The 13,826-nt window shown below is 61.4% G+C and overlaps 2 protein-coding genes across 3 annotated transcripts in view; one reads left to right on the top strand and one right to left on the bottom strand.

Annotated features, from left to right (window-relative positions):
* Positions 1 to 93: 93 nt before the first annotated feature.
* DQX1 (DEAQ-box RNA dependent ATPase 1) lies at positions 94 to 9,549 on the bottom strand. Its single transcript, XM_074540592.1, has 12 exons — positions 9,464 to 9,549; positions 8,590 to 8,893; positions 6,394 to 6,587; positions 4,206 to 4,581; positions 3,817 to 4,053; positions 3,545 to 3,644; positions 3,309 to 3,464; positions 2,974 to 3,165; positions 2,768 to 2,893; positions 1,608 to 1,798; positions 744 to 934; positions 94 to 664 (listed from the first exon to the last, which is right to left on the bottom strand). Exons 2-12 carry the CDS (start codon positions 8,875 to 8,877, stop codon positions 481 to 483), a joined length of 2,235 nt encoding a protein of 744 aa, XP_074396693.1. The 5' UTR covers positions 8,878 to 8,893; positions 9,464 to 9,549; the 3' UTR covers positions 94 to 480.
* Positions 9,550 to 10,938: 1,389 nt separating this feature from the next.
* LOC102074009 (dedicator of cytokinesis protein 2) overlaps positions 10,939 to 13,826 on the top strand; it is a 53,390-nt gene continuing 50,502 nt past the window's right edge. For both annotated transcript variants that reach the window (XM_074540578.1, XM_074540577.1), the window contains exons 1-6: positions 10,939 to 11,072; positions 12,547 to 12,630; positions 12,729 to 12,769; positions 12,920 to 12,975; positions 13,070 to 13,166; positions 13,247 to 13,395. In XM_074540578.1, the coding sequence (XP_074396679.1) occupies positions 11,033 to 11,072; positions 12,547 to 12,630; positions 12,729 to 12,769; positions 12,920 to 12,975; positions 13,070 to 13,166; positions 13,247 to 13,395 (467 nt within the window). In that variant the 5' untranslated portion in view covers positions 10,939 to 11,032. The remainder of the gene's footprint in view (positions 11,073 to 12,546; positions 12,631 to 12,728; positions 12,770 to 12,919; positions 12,976 to 13,069; positions 13,167 to 13,246; positions 13,396 to 13,826) is intronic.

The raw sequence follows: 13,826 nt of genomic DNA, 5'->3' as shown, positions 1-13,826 counted from the left end.
GATGGACCCCACCCTGGCTGGATCACTCTCTGGTGATGTCCCTGGGCAGGATGGACCCCACCCTCACTGCAGTCACGGACACGAAGCCAGGAGCAAAGGTCACAAAACTTTATACAGGAGGAGGGACCCGTGCGTGGCCCCTCGGCCCCGGGCTTGGGGGGAGTGGGACAGGCGGTGCCTCCAGCCCCGCAGCACCCCCAGGAAACACGGGGTGAAGGAGCCCAGTGGGGAGGGCCCACAACACTCCCCCGGCCGGGGCCAGCGCTCCCCAATCCACGCTCCGAGGTGGTCCCACGGCCGCCGGCCCACGACTGACCGCGGCGCAGAGCCGAGGCAGTGCCAGGCCGTGCCCGCGCCTCCCTGCGAGCCGGGACAGCCCCTGCGGGCACGCAGCCCCCCTGGGGCCTCCCCGGGGCTCCCCTGTCCCCAGGGTCACGGCCAAGCCCAGGCAGCCCCACCGCGGGGCTCCGCTGCTCCGGCTCACTGCAGGACGCACACGTCCGCGGGCTCATCCTCCACGCGTGCGGCGCCCTCCGCCAGCTCCGCCTCCGCCGGCGCCGCCTCCTCGGCCGCTACCACCTTCTCCCGCAGCTCCATCAGCAGGTCCCGGCCCTCGCTGGGCGGCAGGTTGCTCAGGTAGTACTGCGGGGCCAACTCCACCAGCCTGCGAGGAGGACAGCGTGGGGTCAGCCACCTACAGGGACACCCTGTAGGGAAGGAGCTGCCCCTCCCCGTTCCCTCACATTTGGGGCTGGATCTCCGAGACCACTTGCAGGCAGTTGTCCTGAGAGATGGTGAACTCGTGGTAGAGCACCCAGGGGGGCAGGCGGCGCGGGGGTGCCCGCAGCAGGTACCCAGAGGCGGGGGCCAGGTGTGCCACGTGCTTGTGCGTCAGCATCACGTAGTTACCAGAGCCGTCGATGTCCCGGGCGACCTGCGAGGGACCAGCAGGTGTCAGAACTCAGCACATCCCTCTGGGTGTCCAGAGTTGCCCAGGACCCTGCTGGGGGGCTCAGAGACCAAAACTGCCCAAAAACACCTCGGGATTTGATTGTGACCCTTGGAGCAAGTTGCCAGATTTGTATGAGGATGTGGAAGTCACACAGGTTTGAACAGTGTAATAAAATGATCACAGGGTGAAAATGTAGATTTTAGGATTTTTGGTATGGGGGTTATGGGGACAAGATGGAGGAATCTGGGCGTGTCTAGCCTTTCTTCTTCTTGTTCTTCATTTTCTGCAGTGATGTTGGCACTTTGGGATTGGTTTAGAGTAGAAGTGCACTGTCTAACATAAGTGATAGGTATTGGGAATTAAGTGTAAATATGATATACATAGTTTGTAGTATAAAAGGACAACACAGAGTGCCTGTGGCTGCCCTGCTGAGCAGATCTTGGCTGGGCAGAAAGAAAATTTTATAGATAAGAATTAATAACCTCAAGACCGAAAAGTGAAGAGTCCAAACTCGTTCTTCAGCTGCGCGGGCTGAAGCAGAGACATCCTGCACATCTCAGGGCAGCAATTATCAACAGCAACACGAAAAGCAGGGAGTGGGGTGGCTGCACACCCCAACATCTCCCCCATAACTCCCCCCAGCCCCTGGGCTCACCTTGAGGAAGTAGCCGGAGATGAGGGCGCGCTGGATGTTGAGGGCGTTGGCGTCGGAGCCGAAGGCGGGCGGGGACACCGGGAGCTCGATGCGGCGCATGGCCTCCAGCAGCTCGGCGCGCACCGTGCCCGCCAGGCGCAGCGCCTCGGCACTCAGCCCCTGCTTCCGGCACCAGCCCTCGTCCCCCGCGTCTGCAGGGGCACAGCGGGGTCACAAATGGGGGACAGGGGTGGCACAGTGGGGGCTGTGATGTGGGGACAGGGGTGGGATAATGGAGGTTGTGATGTGGGGACAGGGGTGGAATAGTGGGGTCAACAATGTGGGGACAGGAGTGGGACAGTGGGGTTGGCAATGGGGGGACAGGGGTGGGATAGTGGGGTTGGCAATGGAGGGACAGGGGAACACTGGGGGCTGTGATGGGGGGACAGGGGTGGAATAGTGGGGTCAGCAATATGGGGATGGGGGTGGGACAGTGGGATGAGCAATGCAGGGACAGGGGTGGCACATTGGGGTCAGCAATGTGGGGATGGGGGTGGTACAGTGGGGTCAGCAATGGGGGGGACAGAGGCAGCACACTGTGATGCAGGGACAGCGGTGGCACAGCAGGGCCAGCAATGTGAGGACAGGGGTGGCACAGTGGAGGCTGTGATGTGGGGAGATGGGTGGGACAGTGGGGACAGTGATGTGGGCACACAGATGGGACAGTGGGGGCTGTGATGTGGGGACAGGAGTGGCACAGTGGGGTCAGCAATGTGAGGACAGGGGTGGCACAGTGGGGGCTGTGATGTGGGGACACAGATGGGACAGTGGGGGCTGTGATGTGGGGACACAGATGGGACAGTGGGGGCCATCATATGGAGACAGGACAGTGGTGCCATGGGGTGGGGACAGGTGAGCAGGGAGCCCGCTGGGGTGGGGCCTTGGGGAACACAAAAACACCGCTGTTCCCCTGTCTGTGACCCCTTCACACAGTGGTGACAGGGACTGAGCCCCCAGGCTAGAGCTGGGACCCCCAAATCCTCCCCCAGTCAGGCTGGGCACTAGGATGGGATCAGGAATGTAGCTCCAGGGCAGGGACACATGAGGGGACACAACAGGGGACACAAAGGGGTCTGTGGGATGCCCACAGTGGTGAAGCCCCCAGCCCCTGCCCCACTCACGCTGCTGGAAGGCATTGAAGATGTTGATGAGGGTGAAGTGGTCCCCGTTGGGGTGCAGCAGCGCCCGCCGGCGCAGCGCCACGGCCTCCTCCAGGTATGTGGACAAGGGCACGAAGCAGGGCGATGCTGGGGGTGGGCAGGGGTCACTGTGTGTCCCCAGCACCCCCCTGGCACTGCTGGCTGCCCCCCAAGCCCCCACAGGGTACCTGTGAGCATGGCAGCCAGGCTGACCATCTCCTCCACGCAGTCGAACTCGCAGGAGGCGATGAGGGCCTTGGCCAGCTGTGGGTCCAGGGGGAACTCTGACATGATGATCCCAACCTCTGACAGATTCCCATCATCATCCAGGGCTGCCAGGTAGTCCAGGTCCTCCAGAGCTTGCATCAGCGACTCAGGGGCTGGGGTGGGACATCAGGCAGCTTTGCCCACTCTGTCCAGTCCCTTCCCAGAGACAAGCCAGGCCGCAGTGATGGCCACAGCCATGGCTGCCCCTTTGTGTCCCTCTGCTCCCCATGCCATGCCTGGCCCCACTAGGCTCTACCTGGGCGGTCAAGGAAGTCACACTGGCCCATGTCAGCGATGTCCAGGCGCTTCAGCAGCAGCACCAGGCGGCTCAGGCTGGTCTCACTGACCTGGGGTGCAGGGCTGGGGGGCATGCGCTGCTCAAAGGCCTCTGAGTACAGGCGCAGGCAGGTGCCTGCAGGAGAGAGGGCAGGGACAGCGTGGGGACGGTGCTGCTGGCAGTGCTGAGGGAGGGACACCGGAGCAGGGGCTCACCTGGGGGGTTGCCAGCAGCTCTCTGCATGCGTGACTCGGCCTGGCTCCTGCTGATGGGCCGCAGCACCTGGGACTCGGCACGGATGCGGGGGTTGTACACCTGCAGGGGAGGCTCTGAGTGGGACCTCTGCCATCCCCCAAACCCCTCACCTGCCACTGCAGGGCCACCACGGTCACCTCCCTGGGGCACACACCTCCTTCCAGCCTGGAACACCACAGCCCACTGCACCCAGGGCAGACCCAGACCCCCTCTCATTCCCTGTCCCACTCACGCTGCGCAGCTCCAGCCCTGAGTCGATGACGAAGCGCACGGTGCCCGGCGAGAAGGACGAGTCCCCGAGCCAGTGGGTGACAATGACACGACGCTCCCGGCCCTCCTCGGGTGTCTCATAGAGTCTCTGTGCAGCCCTGCCCACCCCAGGGTGCAGTGGCAGCACCAGCAGCGGGCCCAGCGCCGGGCTCAGCGCCACGGCCTCTGTCTGGATGGCAGCACAGCACTCCGAGATCTCCTGAGCAAGGACAAGGGGGACAGGTGACACTTGCTGACAGCGCAGTGTCCCCATTCCCATGTTGTGCCATCCCTTGTGCCCACCTCCACCACAGAGGAGCTGCAGCTGCCCCTCCATCCCACTGAGAGGAACCCCCTGCCCTGTTCCCCCACCTGCTCGCTGGCCAGGAAGACGAGGACGTTGCCGGGCTCCTGGCGCCGGTGGATGTCCAGCACGGCCTGGCAGGCGGCGGCCACGCTCCCATGGGCCGGTGGCTCCCGGTAGAGCAGCTGTGGCGGGGAGCCGTGCCCGGGCACCCTGACCACGGGCGGGTCCCCGCAGAAGGCGCGCAGGCGCGGCTCCAGGGCGGGCGAGGTGACGATGACGAGGCGCAGGGCCGGGCGCTGGCGCAGCACGTCCTTGAGCAGCCCCAGCAGCGCGTCCGTGGGCACCGTGCGCTCCTGCGCCTCGTCCAGCACCACCACCCCGTACTGCCGCAGCAGCGGCTCCGACGTCATCTCCCGCAGCAGCATCTCGTCCGAGCAGAACCTGAGACAGCCCCCACCCATCAGCATGGACCCCTGGCTGGGGGGACACCTCATCCCTCCCCAAAGCAGCCCCCTCCCCATGTCCCAGATTGCCAAGCAATGTGTATCCTATTTGCTCCTCCCGCTGTGGTGTATTGTCACCACACTGTCACCATGCCACACGACTTCCCTGGCATTTCTCCTAGATTGCCAAGCAATGTGTGGATCCTATTTGCTCCTCCTGTTGTGGTCACCATGTCTCGGTTTGGAAAGCCAGATGTGTGTTAAGGAAGGCAGGAGCCTCCCCTGAAATGGAGAATGTAAACCTTCCCTACTCTGAATTGCTAAGAATTTAAAATAAAGGGGCTCTCAGGCAAAAAGATATGGTAGCAGGAAATAACAGTTCTTTGATAGGGAAGAAAATAAAAGGATAAAATAAACAATGCAGTAAACCAGAACAACACTGACAGAGTCAGAACCCAACCTGACACCCGTGGGGTCAGGATGTTGGTAGCGGTCCAATTGGAATTGTGGCTGCAGCCCTCCTGAAGTGTCAGTGTGGTTCTGCTGGAGCAGGGATCCTGCAGAAAGGTGTATTCTTCCTCTGGGAATCCAGTGGAAGAGGAGCTGCTGTTCCTCTGGGAATCCAGTGGAGAAGCTGTGCTGCTGTTCCAGAATCTCCAGATTGTATCCAGGTAGCAATGCTTGGCTCCTCCCAATGGGCGGAGCATCTCCCAATGGGATGCTGCAGTTCTTATCAGCCATGCAGTGACATTCAATAACTGTTATCAGCAGATGTCCCCTCCTGAAGGAGGAGTGATTGTGGAAGAGATAAGGCAAACTGCCCACTTGACAAAAGACAACTGGAACACAGATGGTGACAGAATTCATCTTGCCTTGCAATCTGGGACACAGCACACTGTCACCATGCCATGCACCTTCCCTGGCATCTATCACACACTGCCAAGCAATGTGTGTGTTCTGCCATCTGTTAGAGGTGGAGCAGTTATCTTCTGTTCCTTGGGCAGTTTTCTTTATCTCTTCCACAGCCAATCCTCCCTCCAGGACATATCTTCTGCTGATGGGCCATTAATCATTAATTATCTTCTGTTAATGGGCTATTGAATGTCACTGCATGGCTGATAAAATTCCACCATCCCACTGGGAGATGCTCCACCCAGAGGGAGGAGCCAAGCATTCCAACCAGGATAGAATCTGAGATTCTGGGACAACAGAACAACCTTTTCACTGGATTCCCAGCTGCCTCTTCCATTGGATGCCCAGAGGAAGACTGCACCTTTCTACAGGATCCCTGCTCCAGCAGAACCACAGCTGGCACTGCAGGAGGGCTGAGCCCCCATGGGATGGGGCTGTGCCACCACCCTGACACACAGAGGGGCAGGCTGTGTTCTGACTCTATCAGTGTTATTTTGATTTACTGCATTGTTAATTTTACTTTTATTTTCTTCCCTAAATAATAAATAAATAATAATAAACTAATAAACTACTACTACTAAAATAAATAAATAAATAAATAATAAAAACCTCTTATTCCTGCTCCCACATCTTCGCCTGAGAACCCCTTAATTTCAAATTTATAACAATTCAGAGGGAGGAGGTTTACATTCCCCATTTTAGGGGATGCTCCTGCCTTCCTTAGCACACACCTTTCTCTTTCCAAACCGAGACACCCCAGATCAGCCCCTCTCCAGATCAGAGCAGCCCGTGCCTCTCCCCAGCCAGGCCAGCCTGGATTAAGGGATTAGGCGAGGTTTAGCGGGATTAGGGCGCCGTGCTCCCGTTCCCAGCACGGGCCCTGCTGTCCCTGCCCTACCTGAGGATGGTGTCAGCCGTGCAGCAGTCCTCGTGGGGCACACAGTAGCCCACCTCGTGGCCCAGGTTCAGGTCCATCTCGTCGGCCACGCGCAGGGAGAGGCTGAGGGCGGCCAGGCTGTGGGGCTGGGTGCAGGCCACCAGCCCGTGGGCAAACGACATGGACAGGGCGTACTCGGCGCACCACTGGGGGATCTGTGGGGACAGGACATGGGCAGTGTGCCTTCAGGACTGTCCCCTCCCTGCTGTGCCACTCCAAAGGGCATAAAGACCCTCCCCATGGATTTGGCTGTGGGATCTCCAGGGTCAGGGGCTGTCCAGAGGCACTCAAATCTCATTTTGTGTGAAAAATGCCTATTTTATGATTGGCTTTTTGCAAACATTAAAATGAATATTCTGCGTTATGTTAGAAAGTGATGCTCTATTAATTTTCTTAAGTGGTCTGTTAAATATAGCTTTAGGTTATAACAAAATGTTAAAATAGAAACTATGCTATGTAAGATGTTTTTTTAAAGAAAGGACTTGCAGTGAGATAGCAGCCACAGGACACCTGAATCTTTCAGAGAAAGGTAATTTATTGCTCCATTATCAGGAGAAACGAACTTCTTTCTGCCTCACTCAGCCCTAAAGATGTTGTCAGGATTAAGAGGAAGAAGTTGACACTGACCAGACAGAATCCCTTGCTTGAATGGAATTTATGCATCATGTATGAGATGTATGAAAATGCAACAGGTTATTGTTTTTAAGGGTTAATCCTCTGTTAATGTGGGTCCTTTTTCAGGCTTATTTTGCCCAGAAAGAGGTACCTGGACTGTCCATAACTCTTCGTTTCTATTGTCTCATATTGTCCTAATCCAAATTGTCCAAAATTTTTATTACTCCAATTATATTGCTATTTTTATAACCATTTTATTACTATTAAACTTGTAAGATTTTTAAAAACAAGTGATTGGCGTTTTTCACAGGCAGGAACTTCCCTCTGCACTCCTGTCACCTCTGAGCCCCACAGCCTGTGCCAGGAGCCCCTTGGCCCCACACCTGCAGCTTCCTGCCGCAGTGTGGGACATCATGACCCTGCTCTCACATGAGGGACACGGGACAATGGCCTGGGAAACCCACAGAGGGACAGGGAAGGGATCACCAGGGAGCAGCTGCTGGCCAAGTGCCTGGCCTGACAGCGTGGGACAGTGCCAAGGCCACGCAGATGTCCCTTAGGCACTAGGGACCTGACTCCTGCTCCCTCCTGTCACCTCTGAGGCCCCCACAAGCACTGCCTGTGCCTCAGTGTCCCCAGGGCCCTGCAGGGACTAACAGCAGGGAGCTGCACCCCAAAAACACCAACCCTGGGGCCCGCACAGGAGCTTTGATCCACAAATCCGGCAGTGCCAGCCCAGCCCAGGAACTCAGCAGGTCACACCCAGGGAGCTGATTTGCTTGAGCACCTGAAGCCCAGGGACAACACCCTGATAGCCTGGGGGACCCAGCCCAACAGCCTGGGGGACCCAGCCCTTCCAACACCCCAATATCCTGGGAGACCCAGCCCAATAGCCTGGGGGGATCCAGCCTGTTCCAACACCAATATCCTGGGAGACCCAGCCCATTCCAACACCTCGATATCCTGGGCGACCCAGCCCGATATCCTGGGGGACTCAGCCCAATAGCCTGGGGGGACCCAGCCCGTTCCAACACCCCAACAGCCTGAGGGATCCAGACCATTCCAACACCCCGATATCCTGGAGGACCCAGCCTGATATCTTATGGGATCCATCCCATTCCAACATCCTGATATCCTGGGGGACTCAGCCCATTCCAACACTCCAAAATCCTGACCCAGCCCATTCCAACACCCCGACAGCCTCAGGCGACCCAGCCCATTCCAGCCCTGCAGCTCTGCCACCACAATCCCCTCCCCGGTCAAAGTCTGCCCGGTGTTGTCCCCGAGCGTCACCAGCAGCTGGGACCGGCTCCCCGGGGCCACCCCGCGGGGATCTACAGGCCCAGCTCCGGGAGGGGCCGTTCCTCCCTCCGGTGCCAACGCTTCCCCGGTTCGTGCCCAGCTTTGCCCATCCCCAGCACATCACGGTGCCCGCCCACCCCGCCGGGCTCCGTGCAGCGTTCCCGGGCACCCCGTCCGTGTGTCCCTCTCCACCCGCTCTGGGGGGATCAGACACCACAGCCCAGCTGCCCTCGGGCTCACCTGCGTGCTCTTGCCGGTACCGGGGGGCCCGGACACCAGCACGATGCCGCTGCTGCCCTCCAGGTGCTCCATGAAGCTGTACTTGGCCGTCCACACCGGCAGCTCCCGCCGCTGCCGCAGCAGCTCGTAGTACCGGGAGGAGAAGGGCAGCCCGTCGTAGGGGTTCACCTCCAGGTCGCCGTCGCAGCCCAGGGACGGCTCTTCATCCTCCTCCTCCTCCTCTTCCTCCAGCGCGGAGCCGGGGCCGCTCGGCCCGGGCAGGGGAGCCGGGGCCCCGGAGCCGGCCATGGCGGGGACACCGGAGCTGCGAGGGCGGGCGGGGGTGGAGCGGCACCGGCGCTGACCCACCCCCGCCTACGTACCGGGAAGGCGCCCGGTGCTGCCCAGTGCCACGTCCCGGCCGGCGGGGAGGGGGGACCCGCGGGCACCGGGGACGGCTGGGGGATGCGGGCACGGGGGTGACACGGCCGAGGAGATCAGGGACAGAACCGGAGTGTGGGGGACCGGGAGAACGGGCAGGGAACCGGGAAAGGGGATGGGGCACCGGGAGAGCCCCGCAGGACCGAGCGGAGTGCGGACACCGGAGAGGTGTGCTGTCCCCACCCTGTGCGTGGGGACCGGACTGGAGGCAGGGTACGGGGGTTGCGGGACAGGGCGGACACCTTGGGAGGGTCGGTCCCGAACGGCACGGGCCGGACCGGATCGGCGGAGCACCTGTACGGGACGGTGCGGACCGGGCACCTGAGCACCGGCACCGGGCGGGAGCGGAGCGGAGCGGGCGGGTCGGGGGCGGGTCAGGGGCGGGATCCCCGCACCCCCTCAGGGCCGCGGCCCCGGTTCCGGCCCCGGTTCCGGTTCCGGTCCCGCCGCTCACCTGCGCGCGCCACCGCGGGCCCTGCCGGGGGACACGGCCACGTGACCCGCGGCAGCCAATCAGCGCCCGCGCCGGGCGGGGCCCGGATGTGGCGGCGGGACCGGAGCGGACGGAGCGCCCCGGGACCCCCCTGGGCACCGCTCCCGCCTCCGCTGCCAGCTCCGCCCTGCGCCCCCGAGCCGGGCACGGCTGCAGCCCGAGCCTCCCCGCAGCCCCTATTCGGACCGGGCTTCCCGGTACCGGACATCTCGGTGTTGGTGTGGGACATCCCGTACTGGATCTGGGCATCTCGGTGCGGGACCGGGCGTGCCACAGCCGGGCATCGTGTACCGGCGTATCTTGTAGCAGTATTGAGCATTTCCGTACAGAACATCTTATAGTGCTGTGGGATGTACCGGAACCGGGCATCCCGTACCGGTGTCGGTCCTTCCGTACCGGAGCATCCCGTAACGGTGCTGCTCATACCGGTGCCGGCATCCCGTTGCTGTACGGGGCATCCCGTACCAGCACGGGGTGTATCAGGGCCGGGCATCCCGCTGCAGGACATCCCGTACCGGCGCCTCGTACCCGAAGCGGCTCCCGGTGGGACCGGCAGGTGGAGCTCCGTGACCGGCGAACGGCCCGGCCTGAGCTCCCGCCGACACCGGGCAGGGACCGGGGACCGAGCGGTGCCTGCTGGCCCCGGGACTGCGGAGATCGGGAACCGGGAGGGTTTGGGGACATACACGGGGGGGTTTAATAATAAGTATTAAAATAATAAAATAATAATTATTAACAATATTAATTAAGATTAATTAAATATTTATTAAATTATATTAAATAATGAATAAAATATTGTATTAAAGAATTCTGTAGTAATCTGTACTAAAGAATACAGAAAGGATACTTACAGAAGGCTAAAAAGATAATAATGAAAACTCCTGACTCTCTCCAGAGCCCCAACACAGCTTGGCCCCAATTGGCCAAAGAGTGAAAACAACTCCCAGCAGAATCCAATGGAACAATCACCTCTTGGTAAACAATCTCCAAACATTCCACATGTGAGCACAATACAGGAGAAGCAAATGAGACAGGAATTGTTTTCCTTTTTCTCTGAGGCTTCCCAGCTTCCCAGGAGAACAATCCTGGGTGAAGGGATTTTTCAGAGAATGTGAATGCCACAGGGCACGATGGCAGAAACCTTGTGCCAGCAAGGAGCCTCACAGCTGGCACAAGGTTTGTGGCTCTTGGTGCTGTGGTGTGGCTGGAGCACTCTGTGCTCCCAGCTCCATCCCCATCTCCTGCTCTTGGTCACTCAAAAGTGTCACCATGCCACCAGAACCCCTTCAGTGACCAGATTGAGCCCAGACCCCTGGCCGGTGCCATGAGGGTCCCAGGGCCTCCATCCCCACCCCGGCAGGGACAGCACGGTGGGGTGGGCCCTGCTGAGGAAGCAGAGGTTTCACAAGCTGGGGGGGGCACACGTGACACGGGAGGGTGGCAGGAGGAACCACCCGTGGCTCCGCAGCGCCCCGGTCCCCCGGCACGGCCCCGGTCCCCCGGCACGGCGCCGGTGCTGCCCCGGTGGCCATGGCGCCCTGGCTGCCCACCAAGGACAAGCTTGGCGTGGGTGAGTGGGGGCTCTGGGGCTTCGTGGGGGTCCCCACCGGGCTGGAGGGATGGGGTGCTCAGGGTGAGGTGACATCCGTGGTGACACCCCCGTGGTGGCACAAGCAGGGGCTGCAGGGCTGGTGACAGCAGGCTCAGGGACGGTGGCCAAGCAGGACAGGAGCCAGCAGCACCCACGCACCAGGAGGTGCAGGGCTGGTGCTGCTGCTGCGGTGGGGAGCACCGGGCTGGGGGCTTGGCTTCCCTCCAGCCTCTGGGGGAGCCTTGAGACACCCCAGGAATTTTCCTCAGGGGGAAATTGCAGCTGCCTTGCAAAGCCTTGGGCACCCCCAATCCTTGCAGCACCCCCAGTCTGGGCTCCCCGTGCCTTGCACCAGCTCTGAGCACCCCCACTCTCTGCAGCACCCCCAGCTTCTGCTGGCTCCTGCAGCCCTGTGCTTCTTCCCTTTTCTTGTGGGGCCGTTTCCTGCGCCCTTCCCTTGCACTCTCTGCAGTGCCGGAGCTGCTGCAGGGTTCTGGGCAGCACCTGGGGGTGCCTGAGCTGCTGCAGGGTTCTGGGGGTGCCTGAGCTGCTGCAGGGTTCTGGGCAGTGCCGGAGTGAGGGCTGAGCTGCTGCTCCCAGCATGGGGAGCTCAGGGTGATGGGAAAGGTCCTGTAGGACCTCGGGGTTCCTGGTGCAAGGTGGGTCTGGGGGTGCTGCCGTGTGAGCTGGCCATGCCTGAGGCTCAGGGTGGGCACAGGTGCTGACAGAGACCCCCCCGGTGCAGGGGCTGTCCCCAAATCTGGGGGCCAAACCAGCTCTGCCTGCCTCAGAGCTGTCCCTGGGGCCAGAAATAGCGACAGGGACAACCACAGCACAGCCGGGCAGGAAGCTGCTGGTCACCGAGAGCACCGCCCCCTCCCCTGCCGCTGGCTCTGCTGTCCCCAAACAGCCCTGTCCCTGTGTCACCAGTCCTGTCCCTGTTCCACCAGCCTGTCCCTGCGCCACCAGCCTGTCCCTGCGCCACCAGAGCTGTCATTGGGCCACCAGAACGTCCCTGGGCCACCCGACCTGTCTCTGGGCCACCAAACTGTCCCTGTGCCGCCAGCCCTGTCCCTGCACCACCAGACTGTCCCTGTGTCCCTGGGCCACCATCCTCGGGCAGGGGCTCAGCTGGCACTTGGCTTCCCTCACTGCTTGTGCCAGGAACAGGACCACGGGCACCCAGGGTGTGGGTGGAGGCAGAGGGGACCCATAAGGAACCCCTGAGTGCCAAAAAGGGGCTGGGGGATTCTGTGTGGGCTGTGTGGGGTCGGGATGCTCTGGGGTCTCATCCCTGAGCTGTTTGTGGGGCCAGGGCTCTGCCCCATCTCTCAGGGCTGGACAGGGCCGGTTTTGGGGGGCACCATGGGGGGCTGGCTGTGGGGTGCAGGTGCCTGAGGGCTGCTGAGGGACTCCAGGCAGGGCTCCCAACCCCCATCCCCTCTTCCCACAGCCGTGTGGAACTTCCCGCGCACCAAGGAGCATCACCTGCCGCTGCAGATCGGGGAGATGGTGCACATCCTGCAGGCCTCCGAGGGTAAGGGGGACCCCCAGTGAGGGTTCCTGCCCTCTTCTTTGTCCCTGAGCCAGGGCCAGGCCCCCCAGCCCGGCTGACAATGTCCCCTCCCCTGGCAGGCTGGTACTGCGGGTACTCGCTCCGGAACAGGGCTGCCCGGGTAGGTGACGGGTTTGGTGGCAGCAGGGACACTGCTGGTGGCTCTCTGTCCCTGCTGGGTGTCTGAGGGGGCAGGCTGGGCACCCTGTGGCATTGGCAGCCCCCAGCTGTGCCCCCCTGAGGGAAATCTCCATGGCTCTGGCTCCCTCAGGGCATCTTCCCCGCCTCGCTGATCCGGCTGAAGGGCACCACGGTGGAGCAGAGGGGGTAGGTCTGGGGGGCACAGGTAGGGGTTGGGGGGCTCCACTTTCTGCTCCCTGTGGTCCTGGGGTGTTCCAGGGCTCCCTTGTGTCTCCCCCAGGCTGGAGGAGAGCTCGGTGCCTTCCGACATGCCCATGGTGCAGGAGATCACCACCACGCTGCGCGAGTGGGCCACCATCTGGAAGCAGCTCTACGTGGTGAGGGACGAGGCTCTGGGTGTTGGGGACACCTGGGGACAGGCTGGGGGAGCCCCGGTGACCCCGTGGTGGTGCTGCAGGCCGGGCAGACGGAGCGCTACGGGCAGGTGAAGAGGATGATGCAGGAGCTGATGGAGCAGCGCTCGCAGCTGCTCTCGGGGACGCTGCCCAAGGACCAGCTCCTGAGGCTCAGGAAGGAGGTCACCGGCAAGATGGACTATGGCAACAAGTGAGGCTGGGGACAGGGACCTCAGATCTGTCTCAAGGACAGGGACCCCAAATCTGCCTCTGACAGGGACCCCAAATCTGCCCCTGGCAAGGACCTCAAACCTGCCTCTGGGACAGGGACCTCAGATCTGCCTCTGGGACAGGGACCCCAAACCTGCCTCTGGCAGGGACCTCAAACCTGCCTCTGGGACAGGGACCCCAAATCTGCCTCTGGCACAGGCTGTGAGGAGCCCAGGTGTCCTCCTGGTGTCCTGGCTGGCTGTCCCAGTGTCCCCATTGTCCCAGCTGGCTGTCCTGTGCTGGCTGGGAACAGTAATTGTGCCACCAGCTGCTCAAGCCACCTGGCCAAGGGTTATGGCTGGGACAGGAATGTTCCTGGTGCTGCCAGCTCCTGTCCCCTTTCCCTGTGGGATCTGTGCTGTCCCCTCACAC

The sequence above is a fragment of the Zonotrichia albicollis genome, chromosome 5, assembly GCF_047830755.1.
Source record: "Zonotrichia albicollis isolate bZonAlb1 chromosome 5, bZonAlb1.hap1, whole genome shotgun sequence".
NCBI lineage: Eukaryota > Metazoa > Chordata > Aves > Passeriformes > Passerellidae > Zonotrichia > Zonotrichia albicollis.
The sequence above is the reverse complement of the archived record's forward strand: the minus strand, read 5'-3'. Positions and strand labels throughout refer to the sequence as shown.